Below are 24,294 nucleotides of genomic sequence, written 5' to 3' on the forward strand. Positions count from 1 at the left end.
CATCTCTCAATTTTTTGTCTAATTGAATGTTGGAGGGATCACATAGGTGACAGGGCACTGCATGTCGCCTTAAGAAAGACAGATAGGAACCAGGGCATGAAAACAGTTGGTCTGTGGAATGACGTTTTCTCTCTAGAGTCCTGGAGCTAATAACCTAGGGAGGAAAGGGCAATAATGAAGGGCGTTTTTCTAATAGGACTGTAGCAAGGTAATTTGTCTGTGAGACAAGATTAAGAGATACGTGCTGATCACGTTCCTGACCGTGTCTCTCTAACTATCTTTCTGCATTGCTTCTTTAAAGCCAGGACAACTCTTCTGTTCTCAGGTTCACCCTTCCTGAGGAAGTGCCGTGCCTGACTTTGTCAGCACATGACGTTCCCGGAGGCACAGTGGATCTAGAATATGTGGTGGGGAGGGGAGGAGGAGGTCCCTTGGGTGAAGCCAGTGTGGTCCAAGGGAGCTCACAGCCTGTACCCCAGCTATGGGGGCCCACCGCACTGGAAAGAACGAGGTTGGAGAATGTGAGCTCCATGCATGTGTACATTTGCAGATGTATGTTTGCTGGGGTACCAGTGGCCAAGACAGGCTGAAGGTGTTACAACAGTGTTGGAACAGAGGGCTGTGCTACAGCTCTGGGTGGAGCCTTTGGCAGTTGGATGTGCAGGCCACTTCAAAAGGGTCTGTGCAGGCAGTGCTTTTACTGGAAGCTTGTCTTCTCTAGCACTGCTGTTCTTGCTCTTAGCTAAACAGTCGCAGGAACCCAACATGCAAGGTTTGAAACTGAAACTCTCAGAAAGCAATAATTAACTTAAAGCTGTCCATCCATAACCCACATGGTTTTAAAACAGTGTTTGATCTACTGGTCATCTTACTTCCACAGTGTAGTATAATTGTTGCAGGTGTGTAAGTCTCTTTTTGCTTCTGTCTGTTATGGCATATACTGAAAGTTGTTTTGCTATTAGTGTTAAAGAAAACTTGTCCCTGTTTTTTTTCCTATCCAAAAGACAAACATAAATGTTCCTCTCATTTCCATGAACATTAATACTTTTGTTGGGTTTTTGTGTTAAGAAAGAAAACAGCTTTTGAATGCTTTGGCACTTCTCAATTCCTAATAGTTTTGTTAAAACAGGCCATTGGTAAATTTCTATTTACTAAAATTGGCTGTTTAGAGCAATGTGAGACTTCTGTGTAGAAATACATGTAAGTTGTTGCGTCCCAAGCAGAAATCATTCAGAAATATGTCATTTCATACTGATATTTCCAGACACGTATGAAGTCTTCCTTCATATTTCTAAAATTTAGGTAAACTTTAAAGCAAAAATTATGCATCTATGCAGATATTTATAACTTCAGGCAAGTTTTGGCACTTGGATGAAAATTTCTTGCTCTGAGGAATTATACGCTTCAGGTTTTTCTAAAATTCCTTAAATGTTTAAACATCTGATTTACTCTATTGCAAAAGTTTCCTTTATATAGCATTTATCTGTATTTAGTTTAAGGTATTTGGGAAATGCAAATTAGATACTGTTGGATAGCAATTTTGAAATAGTGCATTCAACCCCTTGTTCTATATGTTATTTAGACATTAAAAATTTACTTTACAACCCAAAAGGCTGCCCACTGCACCATTGCCAAAGTATCTAGGAAAGCAGAGGCTGTGTATGTTTCTAGTGATACTCCACAGTCTGGGGGGTGTTTCAGTTACAAATGTGAAGTGCTTATTATCCGGCTTTTTATTAGTTAAAGAACAACTAAAAAGTCAAAAAGTGATCTTTTTTCTTTTAAATTCTACAAAAGTAAGTCAGTGAATGTACTGAATAGAGCCACGAAGATGATCAGAGGGCTGGAGCCCCTCTCCTATGAAGACAGGCTGAGAGAGCTGGCATTGTTCAGCCTGGAGAAGAGAAGGCTCCAGGGAGACCTTATAGCAGCCTTCTGGTATCTGAAAGGGGCCTATAGGAGAGATGGGGAGGGACTCTTTATCAGGGAGTGTAGTCATAGGACAAGGGGTGATGGTTTTAAACTGAAAGAAAGGAAATTCAGACTAGATATCAGAAAAAAATTCTTTCCTGTGAGGGTGGTGAGACACTGAAACAGGTTGCCCTGAGAAGTTGTGGATGCCCCATCCCTGGAAGTGTTTGAGGCCAGGCTGGATGGGGCTTTGAGCAACCTGGTCTAGTGGGAGGTGTCCCTGCCCATGGCAGAGGGGTTGGAACTAGATGATCTTTAAGGTCCCTTCCAACCCAAACCATTCTGTGGTTCTAATATTAATAAATGGAAAAATGTGCTTGTGAAACTACTGGATATTGGGGAAGGAAGATGTTGCCTATTTTAGGTGCGTCTCCCCCTCACTGAAGCAGTGTGTCTTGCTTGAGGAGGTTATACAAGGCCCCCTGGGTGGGAAGTTACCCTTAAAGCTTAAGGATATGCCTGTGATATATCTGTGAAATGTTTACAACTGCACCCATACCAGTGCAGTTTCCTACCGGGATGTGCAACAAAAGTGTGTGTCTTTGCAAACATATATGCCTCAGCTGCACTAGAACGTTTCTGTACTGATGTACCGTAAACTAATCATTGAGTTTATAAGAGACCAGTTAGTCTTTACTAGATCCCTGTATAGGAACTTGAAGGGAGCTGCAGTCATCGCTGTATAGCCTGAGCTAAGAATAGAAAGAGGGTTTGTGTTACTTTGCTTGAAGAACAGTTTTAGTTTTCTACATACTCAATGAGCAGAGGAATGTACAAAGGGATCAAGTTTTCACCTTTGGAGAACGGAGAAGGTATGCTACTTCTTTTTTTTCTGAATAATATGTGGGCTGTTGGCACTAGACAGTGACAGTAATCCTTCAACTACTGCAATGGGAATGTGGTATGGAGTATCTTACTGTTCTGTGAAATCAGACATTGACTTACTTGGAACTGCATTCTCTGTAAGAGCTTTCATGTATGGACCTCAGTAAGGGTAGCTCTTGGGGAAGGCTCAGTAAATTCTGTTCTACTTTCTTAGGTCTGTATCCTCACCTTAAGTCTTCACTTTTTTTTTTTTTTTATTTACCTCAATAATTTATCTGAGGTGATGTCAAAATTCTGCAGAATAGCTGCTAGGGAGAGGTGGGGATGGAAATTCTAGTACTGTTGTACATTGTATTGTTTCCTTCCATATCAACTCAACATAGTTAGTTGATTAAAAACAAAAAATACCTAACTTTCAGTCAGACCTTCCATATCTAATAGAATTTCACAGAACTTGAATCAGTGAGTCTGCAGCCATGAGTCAAAACAAAAGTGTTTGTACAAACGGCAGTATTGTAGGCATGGCACAGTTTGAGAAGTAATTGGTAGCTAAAAATTGGAAGCAAAACCTTGAGTCCTTCAGAAGTTAACTGTTAGAGACAAGTCTAAGATGAGCTTTGTCTCCTGGCATTTCAGGTATGACCTGATTAAAGTAGACTGTTGTTTAAGATAGGTGTTGTTAATATATCAGTATTTACACAGTGAAATAACTTTATTGAAAGTAGATGTTACATCAGCTAGCAAGGTATAGTTTCTTCTTTAAAACTAACAATTGCTCCAGTTTGAAAACTGTTCTCTCTTCTTAGGGAATTGGTCAGCTTTTCACAATATCAACTTTTCACAAGATAATTTAATCTGAATAACAGCTCCAGCTGCTTTAGGTAAATAAATATACACACACCCCCAAATATATATATCCATATATACACACTTAGAACAGCTGCGAGAAATAATCCATATAACCAAAATACATCCATATATAATCGTAGGTATATTACATAGGTCAGAAAACACCAGAATTATGGCCAAAAAAAGTGATCTACGTGTAGACTGCAATGGAGTAATAAGATGGAAGGAAAACGCGATGAGGAAGGATAAAGTTAAAATGAGAACATGTATATGAAATAACTGCCTCTTTGTATGCACTTCGGAAAACATGATCGGTGGGAGAGGGAGAATTAAAGGAACGGGAAGTTTCAACTTGAGTTGGAAAGAGTTTTCAGGAAGGCATCAAGGTAATGCATAGGAGAGATTGCCAGAGGAGTAAATAAGGAGTGTGTTGGTGAGACAGGTGGCCATAGCTCAGGTGTAAAAATTCAGTATTAACAAAGAAAGGCTTTCATATGATATACTTAACTGCTTACAAATGACAATATTTTGCACTCCAAATCTGAAGGTCTGGAATGATTGAAAGTCAAGAATGATAAAAGCATGAAATCTTGGCATTCAGAAATAAATGTCTGAAATCACGTACTAGTCTGAACTATTAAAAACTGTTTGGGTTTTTTTAAGTCTCTATTCTAAAAGCTAAACTATGAAAGACAAGATCAAAAAACCCTTATATTTTTATACATACATGCAGAGAGACAGGCTTTCCTAAGTCCACATAGAAATATTGGAGAGACTAGAACTTTTTCCTTGGATCATAATACAGCTATTCTCTGTTTATGCAGTAGTGGTTTTGATGGTATTACTGGGACTGTTTGGTTTTTTTGGGGGTGGGTTTTTTATGGTTTTTCACTTCCATCTCAAGGTGCCAGGGAAACCTTTCTTTTCAATGTGTTGTGGGTTTTTTTTGTCTTGGAACTCACTGGGACGTTTGGAAGGTCAGCTGGACATTGAGGTAATGGTTTTCTTTGTAAGAAATGGTTTTTGTTCTCCAGGATCATGAGATCTTGAAAGGTGAAAGGCAAGGAGCAAAGATGTTATTGCTGAATAATACACACCTCAATAGTTACTTTCAGAACTTGAGGATGTTTTCCCTTCTGAAGCAGCTGCATTGAAACTCTGATACTTAACCAAACAGTATTAAAAGCTAGGTGCAGCAAGTGCTGAGTATTACCAGTGGGTCTAGCACTTCTTAAGTTCTTAAATACTTGTTTTATGCAGAACTGTGCGTGCATCAACATCTGAAAAGGCAACTTTAAGTTAATATCACAATTTCTGATGAAAAACTTGCTTCCCATGTTCTAACCTTTATAGTACTGTCTCACTGAAGTTAGGTAAAAACCTGCATGTTACCCCTAGTCAAAATGTTTGAAATGTTTCATAGTTGATATTTTTCATTAATAACTTGTTTTCTTAAATGAAGGGAAAGTTTGGAGGTTTCTTTCCAAAATGTGGTGAAATATGGTGCTCTTGGTGCTGCATGCAGCTTCTTTAGTCCCAATTACCTGCAGCTTTCTGGCTATTCCTTTACCATTTGCATGTTTCTGTAAAAGTCTGTGGGTATAGATAGTACTGAACACATTGACTTGAATAGTGATACCGTTGTAATTCTTCAAAATACATACTTGCCGTGTATAATTGCTGGAGAAAGGGGAGGATTTGGCAAATACCTTTTTTGAAGAACTATGTACCTTGTTAAGCTGGAGAGAGATGTTCACCCCTGAGCTCTTCTTTAGTCGTGGTTTTGTCATCAGTTCAAGCAAGGAATATTTTTTCCTACAGATTTAAACAGACTAAATATCAGTTAACTTAGTCATCTGAAATCTTGTTTAAAAACGGTTTATATTTTTAAAGGGTTTATATGCTATTGGTGTAGTGTTGATAGTATTACTAAATAAATGCCTGAATCATTTGTATTTCATGCCTTTTCCCTCTGTCAGTGGCAACCATACCTCAGTACTATACATCAGACTCAATCACCTGTATGAGATCAGTTGTTTCACTTGCACCCTTGCTTTGCATCTAAATTGCTCTCTTTTTCAGTGACAATTGAGATTGTTCAGAACTGAACAAGATTGTGTCCACTGTAACACCAGAATGTAATGCTGAAAACTGTGCGTAAACAGGATTTACCTTTCACTTACATAGGACCCACAAATTAAATTGTGTGTTTAAATATATTTATATTTGTCAAGATGAGAATCCTGCATTTGAAAAATCTCCTGATGTGTTCTCTCTGATACAGAAATCTTGTGTTTCAGTGCCTGACTAATCTCTGCCTTGCTGATGCTTTTGAATGAGCTTTGTATGTGAAAGCTCTACTAATCCTTGTACTTACTGTTTGAATGTTTGCTACAGGAAGCGAGCAGCTGCAAAGCATCTAATAGAGCGCTACTACCACCAGTTAACTGAGGGCTGTGGAAATGAAGCCTGCACGAATGAATTTTGTGCTTCCTGTCCAACTTTTCTCCGTATGGATAACAATGCAGCAGCCATTAAGGCCCTCGAGCTTTATAAGATTAATGCAAAACTCTGTGATCCTCATCCCTCCAAGAAAGGAACGAGCTCAGCTTACCTAGAAAACAATTCCAAAGGTGCCCATAACAATTCCTGCACTGACAGAAAAATGAACAAGAAGGAAATGCAAGGCCCAAGAGATGACTTTAAAGGTAAGATGTTATTTTAGAATTTTCCTAAAATAAAACACGTTTAATATGCACGAGTGTAAGCCTATGTAATTCACTGTGGTGGTGTTCTGCTGACTGTGGTAGTGTTCTGCTGCCTTCTTAAGTAAAATGCGATATTGGAAAATCAAATATGTTACTATGGACTCTGAAAAAATGGCTGGATTAATGCTGAACATTGATCCCAAATCTGGATCTTTACCACATCTCTGTTAAAATCCATGTGCGTTTGTTGCTTTCTGAGATTACTGGGTTTGCAAATATGGGGAGTTTTTAAAGTGCTGTTGTATGGCTCTTAGTTTTGCTAGTTTCATAACTCTTCTGTAGTTAATGAGTTACAAAAGTTATCTTTTAACTAATTCCAGTTTCTGTGTTAAGAAACTTAACATGAACAAGAATGATACAGCGGATGATAGGCAGTAGATCTACTAAACTAGAAAAAGTTTAAGCCGAGTAATGAAATACAGTTCTGTATGTCTCTTCTGACTTCTATTTAGCTTTTCAAACTCTCTAGAATAGTAACTACATACTACAAGAATAACTTTGTCATCAAAGCCCATGCTGCAAACAGAAATCACAAGCTAAATGAAATTAAAGCCATTAACCTTTGAGCAGACCTTTTTTAAGTATCATTGCAGTAAGTGGTATAAACACAGAAGTTCAGGTTCACTCATTTTAGCTAAAGGAGGTCAAACTGTTTACAGCAAAGAATTAAAAAGGCCTGCAAAATCAGCAATAAAACATAGCACTGTGTTGTAAGGGATCTAAGATGCTCCAGTCAATACCTGCATCAGTTTGTTCTTTATCTAATGCAAGGATAAATTTATCCCCATATTATTTATGATCTGAGTAAACAAAGAGGCAAACAGTAGGGAGGGGAAAGGGCAGCCATGTAATGTTAGGCAGGCAAGAAGCACATCAGGTCTGTTTTGTGATCTGTCTTATAAGTTTTGTGTATTTTTAATGGAGATGTGCACGTACAGGATTTTCTTCCTTCTCCCTGACCCTACCATCCTGTCTTCCCAAGATAGGTTGAGGACATTCTTAGATATCTATCTTCAGAGACAGTCTGCTGTCTAAAGCAATGACTCAGACTTCATCTGTTGCAGCATCACAAGTATTGACCTGTCTTGTAGTTGTATGGACAGAGCATGAATGCATTCTTAAAGCCCATTTGAGACTCTTAGTTACCTTTGGGATTGGATGATGTCTAAGGAAACTAAAGCTCTGAGATTTTTTAGGTCCATCTGCAGCAACAGTTACTGGGAAGACTGCAGTTAAGTTTAAGAAAGCCAAGGAAAAGGATGTGCAGCTTGCTTTTATGCTTAACATTGGATTATAAATTCTAAATAAATTGAAAGAAATGCCCTTTAGAAAATTATTTAAATTTCTTTTCTGTAGTGCTAAGCCCTAAGACCTTTGGGGGAAAAAATATGTCTGGAGGCCATTGTCAGCATCTCAGTAATATCTCAGATGGCAGTCCAAAAAGAGGAAGGAAATAGAGAAATTGCAAATATATAAAAAGCCTGGCTTACAAACATAGTTGTATAAAGAGCGCCATTTCAAAATCAGCATTATGATTACCTGGGAAGCTATTTTCAACTTTGATCACGAAAACATTAAATTGGTAACAAAGAAGGTCAATGGACAGGCAGTGAGCACACAATCATAACAAAGCTTCCATAAGAGAGAACAAATTTATTAATTATCTTTTCATTAATTAGGAAGTGTCATTGGCAATATATAGATTACGTACAGCCTTTTTCACAGTCAAGAGTCGCTGCTAAAGCTTTACTTCATGTGCAGATTTGTCATGGAGTATTACTGAAAACAAGATCTGAGAGGAGATGGTTTACTTCACTGGGTCGCTTAGTTGCAATAGAAAGGGTAAGAGGACAAGGCATGTAAAAGCTCCTGTGTTCAGACACAAGTCAGCTAAAATTGACTTGAGTTAGAAGAAAGCTTCACTTACGCTTGGTTTTCTCCAGCTGTTCTCACTGCTGTAACAAAATGGGGCAGACTCTTACGGCAGCTCCATTAAAGGATGGTCATAGGATATGACGTAAAACTTTTAGGAAACTGCTGATGCTAATACTAAATATTTTAACTGGAAATAGCACATGGTTAGTTCCTTAAATACTATTAACTTCAAAAGGATGACTGGGGAATTCCTATTGTAAGTAAGGAAATCTGAAATGTGTTATGTTGTTAAATTGTCAACTTTTGCTGATAATTTTTATGGTATGAATAGCCTTTGCAATCCAGCGTCAATGAACTTGAGTTTGTCGTCCTCATTTTGAGGAGCTATGGCATGGAACAGCATCTGTATCAGCAGTTAAATTTAGGCAAGTTTGCTTCTTGAGCATGCAGTGCAGCAGATGAAAATATTATGAAAGGATTCAAGCTTAGTGCAACATCTCCTATTTTTAATTATGTTGGTTTTTTAACAGGACAGTTTTTAGTTTTGAAGCTTTTTCACTGTCTTCATATTGGTTGGAAGTCAATTTCAGTAGCATGACATAAGCTTAATATTTCCTGTGTTGTATGTGCTCTAAGAATGGCTTGGGGGCTCTGCGAAAGTAATAGGTTGTCTGTCTTTGCATCATTTTGTTTGTATTTTTAATTTAATGACTGCTTGGAATGAATGTTAGTGTAGGCAATCACATTTCAAAATACTTTAACATATAACTGTCTTTATTAAAATTATACACTTGCTTCTTTCAGCAGAGATAGTTCTAGCATGGTTGATGAATACAGTGCTGTGTATGTTGTAGATCTCTAGAGATGCTATTAAACAGATTCAGTTTATGTTCTAAATTGTGTGTCACTTTAGAAGAATCTGCTTAAACTAGAACATCTTTTCAGGGTTTGATCATGTGGTGATCCTATTCTAAATCATCACCTGACGTGAAAGCACCTGTGGGTTCTGTTTGAGAAGTAGCATATAAAGATATAAATAATAATGTTTTCTGCTGCTCTTTTCTAAAGAGTAAGGAAGATTTTAAATAACAAATGAACCACTGTTAAGGTTTAACCCAGCAGGCAGCCAAACATCATGCAGCCGTTTGCTCACTTCCCCCCTCCCCTCGTTGGAATGGGGGAGAGAATCAGGGGAAAAAAGTAAAATTCATGGGTTGAGATAAAAACAGTTTAATAGGACAATGAAGGAAGAGGAAGTAATAATTATAGAAAAATATACAAAACAGGTGATATACAATGCAGGTGCTCACCACCTGCTGACCAATGCCCAGCCTGTTGCTGAGCAGTGATCACCGATTCCTGCCCCCTGGCCAACTCCATTTATATACTGAGCGTGGCAAATATGGTATGGAATCTTCCTTTGGCCAAGTTGTCCTGTCTCTGCTCCCTATCAGCTTCTATAGGATGCCAAAAAAGTCCTTGATTTAATGTAATCATTATTTAGCAACAACGAAATATGTGTTATCAACACTATTCTCATATGAGATCCAAAACACAGCAGCTACTAGAAAGAAAATTAACTCTATCCCAGCTGAAACGAGGACAGTAACAAAATTTCTTGTTTCACACCAGGGGTTTGGAGGGAAGGGGGAACAGACAGGTATTTGAAACCCATGCAGATCATGTGTGTAAACCAGCTTGTTCATCTGAATAGCAAGTTGATGAGTATACTCAAGTTGTTTATCTCAGTGAGGCCTAATGTACTTAATGTACAAAGAAATAACCCTCATGCCCAACTGTGTGTTTGATTTAAAAGGCAGCATAAATTTCTGAGCCTGTATTGCGGGGATTTGGGGATTATTTTCAGGCATGAATTGAATATAAAAACAGTTGCAGAAAGCATTAAAAATAGAAATAAGAAATCTTATATTCCCGTTAATATACAACAAACCAAATTATTGAATCTTTTCTTTGAGATCTGTTTTTAAGGGGGGAAGAATGTGTGAAGTCCATCAGCATGTGCTATGTTTGAAAAAAGAGGTTGATACAGTGGAGTTTGTGTGTAGTTTAATGATTTATGCATTAACTGTGCAGATTTACCAGAAGACTGTATTGTCACACAGTCTGACTAGTGAAGTCTTTTAAAGTTTACACAACTTACTGATTGATTTATTTGCACTTGTTTATATGATATAATAATGTTAAACACTACCAAATGCAGTTAATTGTCTGCAACAGTTTTATCATAGAGCATGTTCTCTGATTGACATCCATGAATAAAATGTTTTAAAAAATCATAGTGAGTGAAACCACGATTCATCATGTTAATGAAATTATAAAGTATCTGTCTTAAATTTATCCATCACTGACACTTTCTTTTGAAGTTTTCATGATGATGTAATACACAAATTCCTTGAGTAGAAAAAATTAGAAGTATTTTCTCTTTTTAGTTTTTATCTTAGTAAAATAAATATTTTTATCTTTTTATAGATGTGACTTTTCTGACAGAAGACAAGATATATGAAATTCTTGAACTATGTCGAGAGAAAGAGGATTATTCCCCTTTAATCCGGGTGATTGGGAGAGTATTTTCTAGTGCTGAAGCATTGGTACAGAGTTTCCGAAAAGCCAAGCAGCACACCAAGGAGGAGCTCAAATCTCTTCAAGGAAAGGATGAAGATAAAGATGAAGATGAGAAGGAAAAAGCTGCCTGTTCGGCTGCTGCTATGGAAGAAGATTCAGGCGCATCGTCATCTTCGTCATCAAGAATAGGTGATAATCCACAGGGAGATAATAACCTCCAAAAACTAGGCCCAGATGAAGTGTCTGTAGATATTGAAGCAGTCAGACGGGTCTATGATAGATTACTTTCTAACGAAAAAATAGAAACTGCCTTTTTAAATGCACTTGTGTACTTGTCACCTAATGTGGAATGTGACTTGACTTATCATAATGTGTACTCTCGGGATCCTAACTATCTGAATTTGTTTATTATCGTTATGGAGAATGGCAATCTTCATAGCCCAGAATACCTGGAAATGGCTCTACCGTTGTTTTGCAAAGCAATGAGCAAACTACCCCTTGCAGCTCAAGCAAAACTGGTCAGATTGTGGTCTAAATATAGAGCAGACCAAATTCGGAGAATGATGGAAACATTTCAGCAGCTTATTACTTACAAAGTCATAAGCAATGAGTTCAATAGTCGTAACCTAGTGAATGATGATGATGCTGTTGTTGCTGCTTCAAAGTGCTTGAAAATGGTTTACTATGCAAATGTAGTAGGAGGGGATGTGGATACAGATCATAATGAAGAGGAAGATGAAGAACCCATCCCAGAATCAAGTGAACTAACTCTTCAAGAGCTGTTGGGTGAGGAAAGAAGAAATAAAAAAGGTCCTCGAGTGGACCCACTGGAAACTGAACTTGGTGTTAAAACTATAGATTGCAGAAAACCACTTATCCCTTTTGAAGAATTTATTAATGAACCACTGAATGATGTTCTAGAAATGGACAAAGACTACACTTTCTTCAAAGTAGAAACAGAAAATAAATTCTCTTTTATGACCTGTCCCTTCATATTGAATGCTGTTACCAAGAACCTGGGATTGTATTATGACAATAGAATCCGGATGTACAGTGAAAGACGCATAACTGTGCTCTACAGCTTAGTTCAAGGACAACAGCTCAACCCATATTTGCGACTTAAAGTGAGACGTGATCACATCATAGATGATGCGCTCGTCCGGGTAAGTCATACAGCAACGTGGAACATAGTTTTGTTGGTTTTGTCGGTTTTGTCTAGTGCAAACTAGTGGGTTTTGACTAACTGAAAAGGACTGTGTGCGAGTGCAATGCTTTATGTACTAAATTTCCTCTAGAAGAAACTCAAATAGCTTTACGGTATTAAGTTTGAATTCTAAGTGTCCTGCTGAAGATTTGTACGTTCCGTGGAATCACTTCTACTCAGAATGGTTGCAGACTTAGATGTTTTAAAGTGTCAAATAGTTCTTATTTTCCATTAACAGATTCCATGCTGTTATAACTCTTAATGGTGAGAGTGACCAACTTCTGTTTCAGTACTTTTTCTTTGTCCTCTGGACTCTCTTGGATCATCTGATATTAGGGTTATTCAGATGGAAGTTAGAATTAAAGCCTTTCCTTTGTCTACTTTTCTTGTGGACTTCTGAACTTCTAGATACAAAGCATGTGAAGTGACTGAATTATAAGTAGAACTTCTCGCTTCTCTAAGTGTTGTTGGAATTTGGTGCAAATACTGATATGGCTGGGAAAGGAGAAGTAAGACCTGAGAACTGTGAGAGCCGCCTGTTTCTGAATATGCTGGCTTCTTACAGTGAAACTTAAACATTTGTTCACACGTTTTTGGAAGATGGGAATTATACAAGGTACGAATTATACAGAATATTTCACAGTAAATTTTTTTCATAAATACGTCCTTTAATTTTAGGACTCTTCCTCCCTTTATTTTTTGCTTAAAGCTGTTATTTTTCAGAAGCTCATTTTTCTGTGTTCTGTTATTAAAGCACAACAATGTTTGCAAAATTTTAAATTTAACCACAGCTTTAAAGCTTGTTGCTGAAGAGCCAGGCAGGTATTTGGAGAGACTCTGGGGAAAGTACCTCTTCATGCCTCTCAACCCAGCTGTTACTTCTAGTTACATTTGATGACTTTAACTGCTACTGAAGGTTAATAGTGAGAGCCTTAAATGAACTCCCACCTTGATTTTTTTTTTTTTTTTGTGTGTGTGTACCTCTGAGTTTCCAGATGGGTTAGCTGCTTCATGGGAATTGCTGATGATGTGACTTAGTAGGCAAGACCTTTGTCTCCAGTACCAATAGGAAAAATAGAATTGCAATGCAGAAATGGCTTCTGTCTGTAAACCAAATTTTGTTAGGCAAATGAGAAATATACTGTTCTAAGATTAAATCCTATTGTCTACCAGTTTTCTAATTCAAGAATACTCCCTGTAATTTCACTACCTACCAGACTTGCAGTTGTATCCAGTTATGTTTTGTTACATTGATGTAATAGAGGTTATTTCCTTGACTCTGTTCAGCTTTGGGATACGTAAGTACTGGAAAAAGGGGAGGGATAGTACTATCTCTTTAGGAGGAGATGGACTGAAAGAGGATAAGAGCTAGTTTTGGGGAGACGTTTGTTTTAATGTCAGTTCCCAACAGAGAAGCAGATGTTCTTCCTCATGCTGATAAGGGGAAGGAAAATCTGTAAATATGAGAAAAGGCATTCCTCTGTGTATTTATTATTGTGGAAGGAAGTTGAAATCCTTGAGGATAAAAAAAAAATACATTGCTTAGAAGCTCATAGGCAACATCAAGTTGGTGCAGCTGCTATATCACAATGTCATCACTGTGCACACTTTTGGTCTGTTGGAAATTCAGATAATCTAAATCACATTAAGCTCAAACATACTGATTTAAATTGTGATGCACTTGCAACAGCCCTTGCACAGCCTAGCAGTCTACAATTACATGCCTGGGCAGTTGCCATGGATCCTCTTATGGCTGTTAATTTAAACTGTCAGAACATGCTAAATTATGGTGATCTAACTCTGTCAAAGCCCCAAGGAGAGTAAGAATTCTAAACTGTTTATTCTGGGACAGAAAATAAAGGAAAAAGATACACTTGTTCAATTTCACAAAAGTGGCAAATAGATTATATTCGGTAAAGTGTGATGAATGGAGACTCGCCATCCTAGCAGGGGGAAGGGAGTTGTATGTGGCATTTCAAACAGATGTAATAAGGTAGCTGTTGTGAAATGATGTAGACTTAGAGGAAATGGTGTTGGTAAATATGGGTAGTGGCTACAGAAGTCACCTTGATATGTTTTAACTGATGGTATGAAGTATCAGTGCTCAAGGAAGAGATTTGAAATATTCCTGAGGAAGTGTTAGGAGTTAAAGGTGCAAATGAAACAATACAATGTCTCTGTTTACTATAGTGTGCCTATGTCTCTCTTTTTTTCATTGTTTCATATTGCTTTAACATCAAAATGCAATAAAAATACATTTGGAGAGTTCAGAGTCTCTTCAGAGAGACCGTAAAGTCCTCTTAACGTTAGAAACGGTGATGGAGAGGACATAAAAGATGGTATGGAGAAGCTGAATGGGAAATACTGGTTCTCTCAACTGGTAGCACCAAGTCATATTATCAGGAAGCAGACTTAACATGAGCAAAAGAACATTTTTTTTTTTTCCTACACAGCGTACCTTAAAATTATGAACATCGTTGTACTGAACTTGTAGCTCTTGATGAAAGATCCATCAAAAGGTTATGGGCTTTACAGGCATTTTTATGTGACCTGTACACAAACCCCAGGAAGTCCTAATGCTTAAAGTGACTTGCTTTGTCTCTGATTGTAGTCAGAGTTTGAACTGCAGGTCAAGGATGGGTACTGTGTGTTTCTGTAGCAACACCCACAGCATCAAACCTAAGTGAAAACTACGCTGTATGAGTTTGCCTCAGCGATGGTTGTAGTTTTGGGTGCAGTATTGAACTTTGGAGGTGTCTTGCCTGAAAATTGTCAAAATATCTTGCCAAGATAATAGTCTTCAGTAGTAAAAGCATATTCTTAGATGTGTTCAGTGACAAAATGTTTCCAAACATGCTTAAATTACAACAAAGTAATTATGATTACTGATACTTTTACTCTTGCATTGCATTTTTTACTTCTGAGGTTTGAAAACCTATAGACCTGTTTGAATTGTAAGTAATTATATACTCATGTCACTAGACCTGTGTCTTTACAGAACAGCCACTGCAGACTTTTTTGGCTATATATAACTGATAATTTCATGGTAAAAGTATTTTCAGAATATTGATTAAAATGAGGTGGAGATGCTCTTATTCATATTCTCCTTATTGATGTTGGATATTCTGCAAGCAAATACATCAATCAGCCTTCATAATTTCTTCTTGCAAATGGACTAAGTATGGGTCTTTCTCTGCTAATTAGTTGAGCTAAGTAAGCTACCACCAAGCTGTTTTTCTCTTATCAATACTTAATATTTAAACTTTTAGAATTCAATATGTGCATCTTCTCACTTTTTGGACTTCATTAATACAAATGTGAGCACTGGTAAGTGATTTTTTTATTATTATTATTATTACTGTAGGATTTTTTGTTTTATGTAGAATTTGAAGCAGTACCTCTTAAATACCTGTGAAGCAATAACTTGTTTAAAGTTGCTCATAAAGAGAATCATAGTTCACCCTGGAACAAATGCATCTAAGCGAAAATTTTATTTACAGAGTCATTATTCGATTTCTTTGCATGTATGAAACTTGCATCTGAAACTTTTTTTTATTATTGACATGGACTTAAAACATGCTTTCTTTGTATTATATACTTATTTGTATGAATGTTAGTCTGAAAAGTCGGTGGGGAAGTGGGGTGTTGGTAAAGGGCTAGTCCCCACTTTAATAAAAGAGCCCTTTCGTTTGGGAGTTGGCAGCTCAGTTTGCAGTTTTTGAAAGCAGTTAACATGCTTTTTTTGTGTTTAACAGGTTTCTTTTAAGAGGTTAGCTGTGCTCCTGCTGAGTCATGTTGCATGGATGTGTGGTAGTAATGAAAGGAAGCTTATCCTTAAATCACCTCTTCTGCCTTTTCATCACCCAACAGCTATTTCTTTCATCCCCTTCCTCTGAGTTTACTCTTCGCCCCCTCCTTTTCCACCCCACCACCCTCCACCACAGATTGTATGTGGATTTGCTCTCAGGTAGCAGTAATTTAAAGGGTGTGAGTTACGACACGAGTTTGACAAATGAAAATGTGGTGGACTCCTTCAGTAGAGTCAAGTCTGGCTGGTACTTGCTCACAAATCGGAAACTCACTTTGACAAATTTCACATTGAATGTAGATGGCTGCCAGGCGGCAAGCCTCTTCTGCTTGTAAGTGACTCTGCTGAATACATTGATGAGCTAAAACTCTTAAGTGGCAACTGAAGCCAGTAGGCAGATTCTCTCAGTACATTAGCAACAAAATACTTCAGGAGCTTTGAGGTTCTTTTAGACTAAATCGATGTGTATGTGTGTTGAATTGAAAAATCTAGGCACTAGTGTGCTTTGGTTGCGTGCAGAGTATGTCTGGCTATGGTGATGTATGCACAAACCATAAAGTACAGCTCGAGAGGATGCTTCTTAGTCACTTCAGATAGTACTTCACATGCCCTTTTGCAGAAAATGTAGTGACCGACTTATGTCATGACGTGTCACTGGTACTTTCAAACTTGTATTAGTTGTGTTTGTGTCAGTTTTGCCTTCTAGCATGGAAAATGTTCATGCCACTGCCTTAAAGAGAACTTTTATGTTCTATTGCTAGAACTTGAGGGGTTTTTTTGATCTATTTTAACTGAATAGAGATTAGATCAGTTACTATCAATTTTAAGAAGGTGAACAAACTCTGGTGTTATCTTAAGCTTTTAAATGTTGTTATATTTCTCTCATTCAATGGAAGAATCCTATTTTTCAGGGAAGAACAATGCTGTTCTGTAAGCAAAGTAAATCATACAATCTCTAATGCTGTGGCACAGTGTCATGTTTCAGCCAACAAAATACAGATATTCTTTATAACAGCATCTCAGCTTTCAGCTTTTCAATTCATAGATACTCAAGTTTTGATGCTGCTGCTTCAGAGATGCTACACACGTGCTTTCTGGGAAGTCCCTGGAAAATGTAATGATGACTTCAATCTGCTTGGCCAGTCAAACCATCATGACAGGGACCCTATTAGCTTCTAAAACTTTGGGAATTCACACACACATAGATTGGGTTCATCTAGAAGCATCTCTGTTGATGTGAGACAGCTCTGATTTTTTTTAAAAAACAAACAAACAAAAAAAAAACCAACCAAGAAAGCAAACAGCTTTAAATAGAAGTTCATACTTTCTTGCTACATAAATACTGCTGCAGTTCTGCTAAAATTCAGTGCCTCTCTACTATAGTGGCTACTGCTGTATTTTCCACTAAATTCCAGTTTTCTTGCGAAGCATGAGCATTGAAAAACACGAATGTTCAAAGGAGCAGCTAAATCCGCAACCTTCAGTTGAGCAGCTTAACAACATTGTCCTGGTTATAGAATCTGCTTCAAGGAACATTAGGCTTTGACTCAAAATACTGACTTCTTGCTAATCCTTTATCTGACTCCCTCGCAGAAATCAGCGCAGTGTTCCAATCTGCTCAACTGGTGTTGCTCAACTATAAGTGTTTCCTTCCCCTTTTTTAATACCAATTTTCTTTTGCATCACTCATTGTGCCATAGTTCTCAGTCAAAAATTCATTTTGAAATAGTGGGGGTTTTAATCACTTCATAAATATGAGCACTCTCCTTAGTGTAAGTGTATTTCTATAACACAAGAAAGCCTTTACACTATGACAAAGGATTGCTGTCACAAAAGAAACACAGAGGCAATACTTGCTTTCTCAGAACTCATCAAAGTTCATAAAACTTGCAAAATAGTAAATTGTTGGTGGTAAATAGTACCAAGTCATGACTGGGGAGAAAAAAAACAAAGCATTATTAGTGCCAGTTGTAAGCAGAAGGAATTCAAATAGGAGAACTTCTTGAACTTATAACTGTACTCACGGGCTTAAAATAAATGCTGCTTCTCTGTTGTTAAAAAGTCTCAGTTGTATATGGAACGTGGCTTAAGCTCCATTGTCCTATTCAGGAACAAAATTTTTTAACACATCTGTAAGATGCATAATTTTAAGATTTACGTGAAAGGCAATATGCAGAACTGCACTGTTACGGGAAACGTGATGAGAGTATCAATGGGGGGAACAGCAACATGGTTTTGCTGCAGAAGTATTGTTGATAAAATACAGTGAATTTCAAAGACTAAATGTTATTTGATCTCCTTAGTGGCAAAAATAGTTCATTGCAAATTAAATGCAGTAGAATACCAAATGCTTTAGGTGTAGTGCATACTAAGTTTTCCAGATAATAATGTAATTTAATATATATCTCAATCAGCTAATCTGACTTGCTCTTGTAATTGAGGTCTTCATGGCTTACCTCCATTTTTTTAACTGAGCTTTTTAGGCTATGGAGTTAGACTCTCTTCCTGACATTAGTTTTCCATACCAGTTAGTGCAGTTCTTCCTCCACATGCTCCTTTTGCACGAGGACCTTCAAAGTCTTCAAACATGTTATGCTGACCAGCTTAGCTCTGTCACCCAACTGTCCCTATTGTGCTGCTTCCAACGTGGCTGGCTGACTTGGCCTTTCCCGGGAGAAAACGTATCTCGCTGGTGGTGTCATTTTATGAGTTATTGGTGTCATTATTGCTGCCTTTATCCTCTCTGTTCTATTCCTTTTTTCCTTTACACTGCTACAGTAAAATTCTGGGATGTAAAGGATGTGTTGGCATGTGTGTGTGGATAAGGTAGGGCAGGGAAATAAAAAGAAATGGTTTGGCACGTTAAGGACACCTGCTGGTAAGTACAGTTTGTGCTAGCCTGGGTTAGAGGCAAAGCTCACCAGTAATACGGTCTTGGTAGAGGAAAGTACAGATCCATCTGTGCCTTACTTTACTGCTATTGAGTTTTCTTTGTCACATAGGTATGTTTAATGTAATCATGCTGCACAGGTTTAATCAATATGTTTATGCTTTTGTATTTCTTATCAGTTGCAAAATATTCTTGCATAACTTTTAATTTGCTGAAAGGATATATTTTTGTTGAAAGAAAGTGGAAGACCTGTAGTGGCCTTCGTATAGACATGAAGCCCTTTCCTATGAAATGTCAGAACTTCTATTTGACCTTAACAGAACATTCACTTTCAAGGAAGCAATGTGGTAGATCTGTTTTAAGGCATTCAAGAAATAAGAGCAAGAGGTTTCTGAGACTTCTTCATTAGGGTCAGGAGGGAAGGAGATCAATCTGATTGTAATATTAGTGTCTTTTATTTCTGGGGTTTTTTTCTCCAACTCCTTGTGAGATGCAACTACTAGTTAAAGGTTTGTTTTTTGTCTTCCGCTGTAAATTATCACATGAAGGTTTTGAAAACATATCTTTGTAATCCCTTTACAAAGCCATTAGTTGTCAAACATGTAGATCAGACTGCGGTCTCTTTTCAATGTCAGAGCATTGTAATTACCCAGTAATACATCTTGTTTTCATACTGTTTTCTGTGAATTTTGTGCAACACAGTGCACAGTGCTAACTTATTTAAAATAAGTGCTTCAAAGAATAGAAATGGAGAAGGCTAACAGACTTAATTGGCTAAAATATCAGATCTGTGGTAAGTTTCTTGCTGTGTTAATCCCAAATTCTAATACGTGCTTAGAGTGATTCAGCATTACGATTGGTTTCTGATATTTTACTGATATGATTTACACTTGCTTTCTTCTAAGGTTTGGAGGCTAGTTTTTATTTCATTATTTGATGCTCAACTGACTCTTCTACTTAACAGATTTACTAATGAAATACTTCTATCTGTTCACTCAATAGCTAGAGATGATTGCCATGGAAAATCCTGCAGACTTGAAGAAGCAATTGTATGTTGAATTTGAAGGAGAGCAAGGGGTAGATGAAGGAGGTGTTTCCAAAGAATTTTTTCAACTGGTTGTGGAAGAAATCTTCAATCCAGATATTGGTATGTGTTCTAATAATTTACTAATTCAGTGGATTTTTCCCATGAAAGGTTGGACCAGATGATCTTTCAAGGTCCCTTCCAACCTGAGCTGTTTTTTGTTTATGCAGTGCCTTTCTACATCTGCTGCTGCTTCTCTCTGAAGTTGTACAGATTTCTTGGTGATCATGAGAATATTTGATCCATTGAGGCTCACTATGTCATCATCAGTCATCTTAGTTGTGTATAGTTAGGGAAAGCTACCATTGCTTTTTTAGGTATAAATCAGTAGCATAGGGTTTCTTTGCAGGGTTACTTTGTTCTCTTGCATTTCTCCTCACTTTGCTTTGTGATTAGCTTCTAGAATTAGTAATCAAACCAAAGAAGAGCAGCTTTGGCAATTAAATCAGAGTAGGACTATGGTGAGTTTTTGAGTTATTTCCTCCGCTTCCTCCAGCTTAAAAAATCTGATAGTCTCAGTTCTTCTATTAATTTCATCCAAAATGGATATAGATCCAAAGTGAGGGAGTAATGTCAAATGTATTTGTAGTTAGTTAAGAACCAAGAGTAATATGATATACCAGAGCCAAAGTTTTTTTTTTATATCTGTGTTTTAACAGTCACATTTCTATCTTAGTGTTTTTTCCCTTGCTCCCTACACCAGTCTATACTTCATCTTTATACATGCAAGGACATGATGCTTTTAATATGCAGCTTGTCCGCTGCTCTGAAAAGGTTAAAATGTTTTAAAATGTTACAAATACTTTCTGTTAGAATATAAATGAGACCTACCAGGTTACTGTACTGATTTCATAGTTTGTGAAATACGATGTCACATTGTAGCTACTGTAATGGCTTCCATTTAAAGAAGCTCAACAGCTTATGGCCATTAATTAATTTGGGTTCATTGAATCGTTTTAAAAAAGAAGGCTGCTGTTCTTGGGTTCATAGCTTAGAATTGTTGAAGAAAAACAGGAATTCATTTTGACCAGGTTCAAGAGGAAGTCCTCAGAATCAGTAACAGAATCTGAACCTTGGCAGTTGCCCTTCACCATACAGAAGCCAGTTCTTGTAACAAGTGATACAGATCCATAAATAAGTCTTACTCACTCTCATTAACTTGGAGAGATTTGGAATCTGAATTAGCAAAGTTACTTGGAATAAATTAGAGTATGGCAAAATAAGGAAGTCGGTACTTTGACTGTCAAAGTTGTATTTCCAATGCAAAATGCATTCTTGACCTGAGTTTATCTAAACAAGAGTTGTGTGGAGTGACTATATTGAAATACTCCTATTTAGTAATTGAAGTCTGATCTAGCTAATATCCAGCCAGTGTATATACACTCCCTGCGTGTAAAGATGGGTAATAGATTAGATGTGCATGCATGTTTTAAATTTTACTTCTGTATTCAAAATACAAGCAAGTATGTATACTACTTACATTCATATCAACTTTGGGGAAAAAAAGGCATTTATTGGCTTTTGGCAAAATATGTAGCTTTCATTCACAGTCATCTTTTCTTTTGCATATATTAATATGCACTGCAATGTAACAGTTTATACATCATATATACCAAGTGTGTACCAAGTGTGACTTGTTGATTTGCAAACACTTCCTTTACCAGAGAACATAAAGGAAATCCTTTAAATGGAATTTAAAATGTTTGTGCTCTGATATGTATGTGTGGAGTGATATTTATTGCTGTAATAGTTTCTTTGCCATTACATTTCGAGTATTTTCATATTAAACTACCTTAAAGTTTTACTCAAAAGAGACAATAACTCAGACAAACTATTAGATTTATGACCAACAGTCACCATGATAGAAGGAATAACTGTGCATAACACTCCTAGCAACACTATACAATTGCTTGCCCCTTATTGCAGCTTCCAGTTTCTTCTAGTGTTTTATTATGATTTTAATGTACTATAGTCTTAGTTTTGGTCAGTGAATAAAAATACTGTATTTCACATTAAACTGTTTCCAGGTGTGGATCTAGGTAAACTGTTAGTCCTTCATTATTAGACATTTGCTGGAGTTGTTTGTTTTGACTATTGTAACTCCTCCATCACCTTCCAGAAAGCACAAGTCACTGGTTTTATTGCGCCAGTAATCCAAAAGTTATTTCAGTCAATTCAGAAAGTGGAATGCAGGCTTCTATTTAATGTTTCTCCTATATACGCTGGTGTTGGTCATCCATTTCTGGTTTCTAGTTGCCCTGCCTGATATGTTGTCTGTTATTTGTGTTCTCCTCTAATAACTGACCCTGTCCTAGTACCTTACTAAGATAAGTAATCTTCAATTCTGGGGAATAGCCAGAGTCTCTGAATGAGTTTGCAGTTCATTTCCTTACATTGAATGAGAATTCAGGCTTTATTACTTGGCTGAAAGTGACATCTTACTTTAGTCTTACGAGTACTTTTGTGGCTCTCTTCATGTGGCTCTATAATCAATATGTACATCTCCATAGGTTGTAAATAAGCATATCTTTTAAGAGTTGACAGGTAAATCCTTGTGGCAAATGTAGTTCATGTTGTTGACCACATGCATCTAACTTCTGGTGTCTTGGGAGGAAAGAGTCTGGGCACTTTTCCTTAGGTTCTGCCTGGAAATTGTGGGACTTAACTGTACAAGCAACAGGTCACTGGGACTATACTTGTCCAGGGTGGTCTCTCTCTCTACCCTTAAGTCTATGGGGTTTGCATTTATCTTGCTTCAGTATCTAGTCAGGTAAGCAATAGATTTTACTGTGGGGACTCATTTAAATATTTTATAGCCTGTACACAAACTCTAGTTTCATAAACAAGAGTTAATCTAGTGCCTTGCTACAGTGAAAAGGGTAAGGGACTCTCTGCCCTTCTCTTGTCTATATGCGCTTCCTCCAGCTCCTGGCATGTGCCAGTTCAGCTGGTTTTTGAAGCTTTCTGTGGAGGTACTCACTCGGCTTTTGAACTTGGCAGGAAAAAAATTGGTCACTTGAAATAATGAGCTGAGTAAGATGAAGGAGTATGGGAACAAAGCAAAACCTCCCCCTTTCAACAGTGACAAACTGTTAAAATTGCAACCCCTCCTGTGAAACAACAGTCCCATGTTACATTTTCCCCTCAAGTTAGGGTGTGCGTGACAGCTGCAGCAACAGTGGACCTTGTCAAGTACCTTTAAACAAACAGGCAAAAAATTGGTTAGGTATCTAACTCTTAAGGTTATATATGACGGTTAATCCCCGCTCTGTCATCATAGCTTCTAATCCAGTACTAGGCCAGCATCTGATGGAACTGGCCTGGAAAAGCCTTTGAAGAAAGGCTATCACTTTATAGTTCTTCAGGATTATTTTATCCACCTGGTTTTTGATTTGTGTTCTTTTCTTGCGCTATTGTATTTATCAAAGTTGCCATCTGTGTTGACGATGTGCTGCTGCTTCCTTAGTCATGGAAGGGGCAGGAAAGATTGTGTATGTACAGCTTCAGTGGGCATTGCAGGATGTCGTGTTGCAAGTCTCCTGCATGCCTTTAGTGGTAATGTGAGTAACAGTATTTTGAGCTGCTCCAATTACCCCAAGGTAAGTAGCTTCTCTTTGCCATTAAATTCAGTATAATGTTAAGTAAAACATGTTTTAGAGGCATTGTAATGCAAATGGATTTATAATGGTATGTTTTACATGTCATTTTTATTGAAATGCAACCGTAATTGTTCAACATCATGTTTTTTTACAGGGATGTTCACATATGATGAATCTACAAAACTTTTTTGGTTTAATCCGTCCTCTTTTGAAACTGAGGGTCAGTTTACACTGATTGGCATAGTACTGGGTCTGGCTATTTACAATAACTGTATACTGGATGTACATTTTCCCATGGTTGTCTACAGGAAGCTAATGGGCAAAAAAGGAACTTTCCGTGATCTGGCAGACTCTCATCCTGTAAGTTCATGATGTTCTTTCAGTTTATTAATGCATTTTCTGTGCAATGACTTAATCTAGATTTAAATACAACACAAGATCACTGTCAGAAGTAGAAGTGAAACAACCAGTGACTTGTGTTGAACAGTCTGTGTTTGTTAAAATAAATTCATAAGCAGTAAAACCTCTTATTACATCTGGTTTGGAGGAGGCAGAATTGTCTAGTCAACAATTAGAGCTGGGTATCAGTAAAGCATTGTTCTGTTTTTTTTACATACTGCCTAAATTGCTCAATATCACTAAGCACTATTAGGCATAAACTATTACTAATGGTATCTTCCCAAAGTGACTTCTAAAATTAGGCTGTTTATATCTGTTCGTGCAAGTAGTTTTTTACAAAAAATGTGAAAGTAACAGTAGACATAGAATAGTGTGATGCTCCTACTGGTGTTTGTCTAAAGCAAAAGAAATGAGGCAAACTTCATGATCAGTGTCTCAT

General features: G+C 37.3%; 1 protein-coding gene across 2 annotated transcripts in view; it reads left to right on the forward strand.

The window, feature by feature from the left end:
* UBE3A (ubiquitin protein ligase E3A) overlaps positions 1 to 24,294 on the forward strand; it is a 55,853-nt gene that overhangs the window by 26,117 nt on the left and 5,442 nt on the right. Inside the window, exons 5-8 of one of the 2 annotated variants that reach the window (XM_074144578.1) lie at positions 6,043 to 6,353; positions 10,779 to 12,034; positions 19,776 to 19,920; positions 23,611 to 23,816. In XM_074144578.1, the coding sequence (XP_074000679.1) occupies positions 6,043 to 6,353; positions 10,779 to 12,034; positions 19,776 to 19,920; positions 23,611 to 23,816 (1,918 nt within the window). Of the gene's footprint in view, positions 1 to 6,042; positions 6,354 to 10,778; positions 12,035 to 19,775; positions 19,921 to 23,610; positions 23,817 to 24,294 lie in introns of those variants that run through there. The other variant, XM_074144654.1, reaches the window with a different exon arrangement.

The sequence above is a fragment of the Numenius arquata genome, chromosome 1, assembly GCF_964106895.1.
Source record: "Numenius arquata chromosome 1, bNumArq3.hap1.1, whole genome shotgun sequence".
Classification (NCBI taxonomy): domain Eukaryota; kingdom Metazoa; phylum Chordata; class Aves; order Charadriiformes; family Scolopacidae; genus Numenius; species Numenius arquata.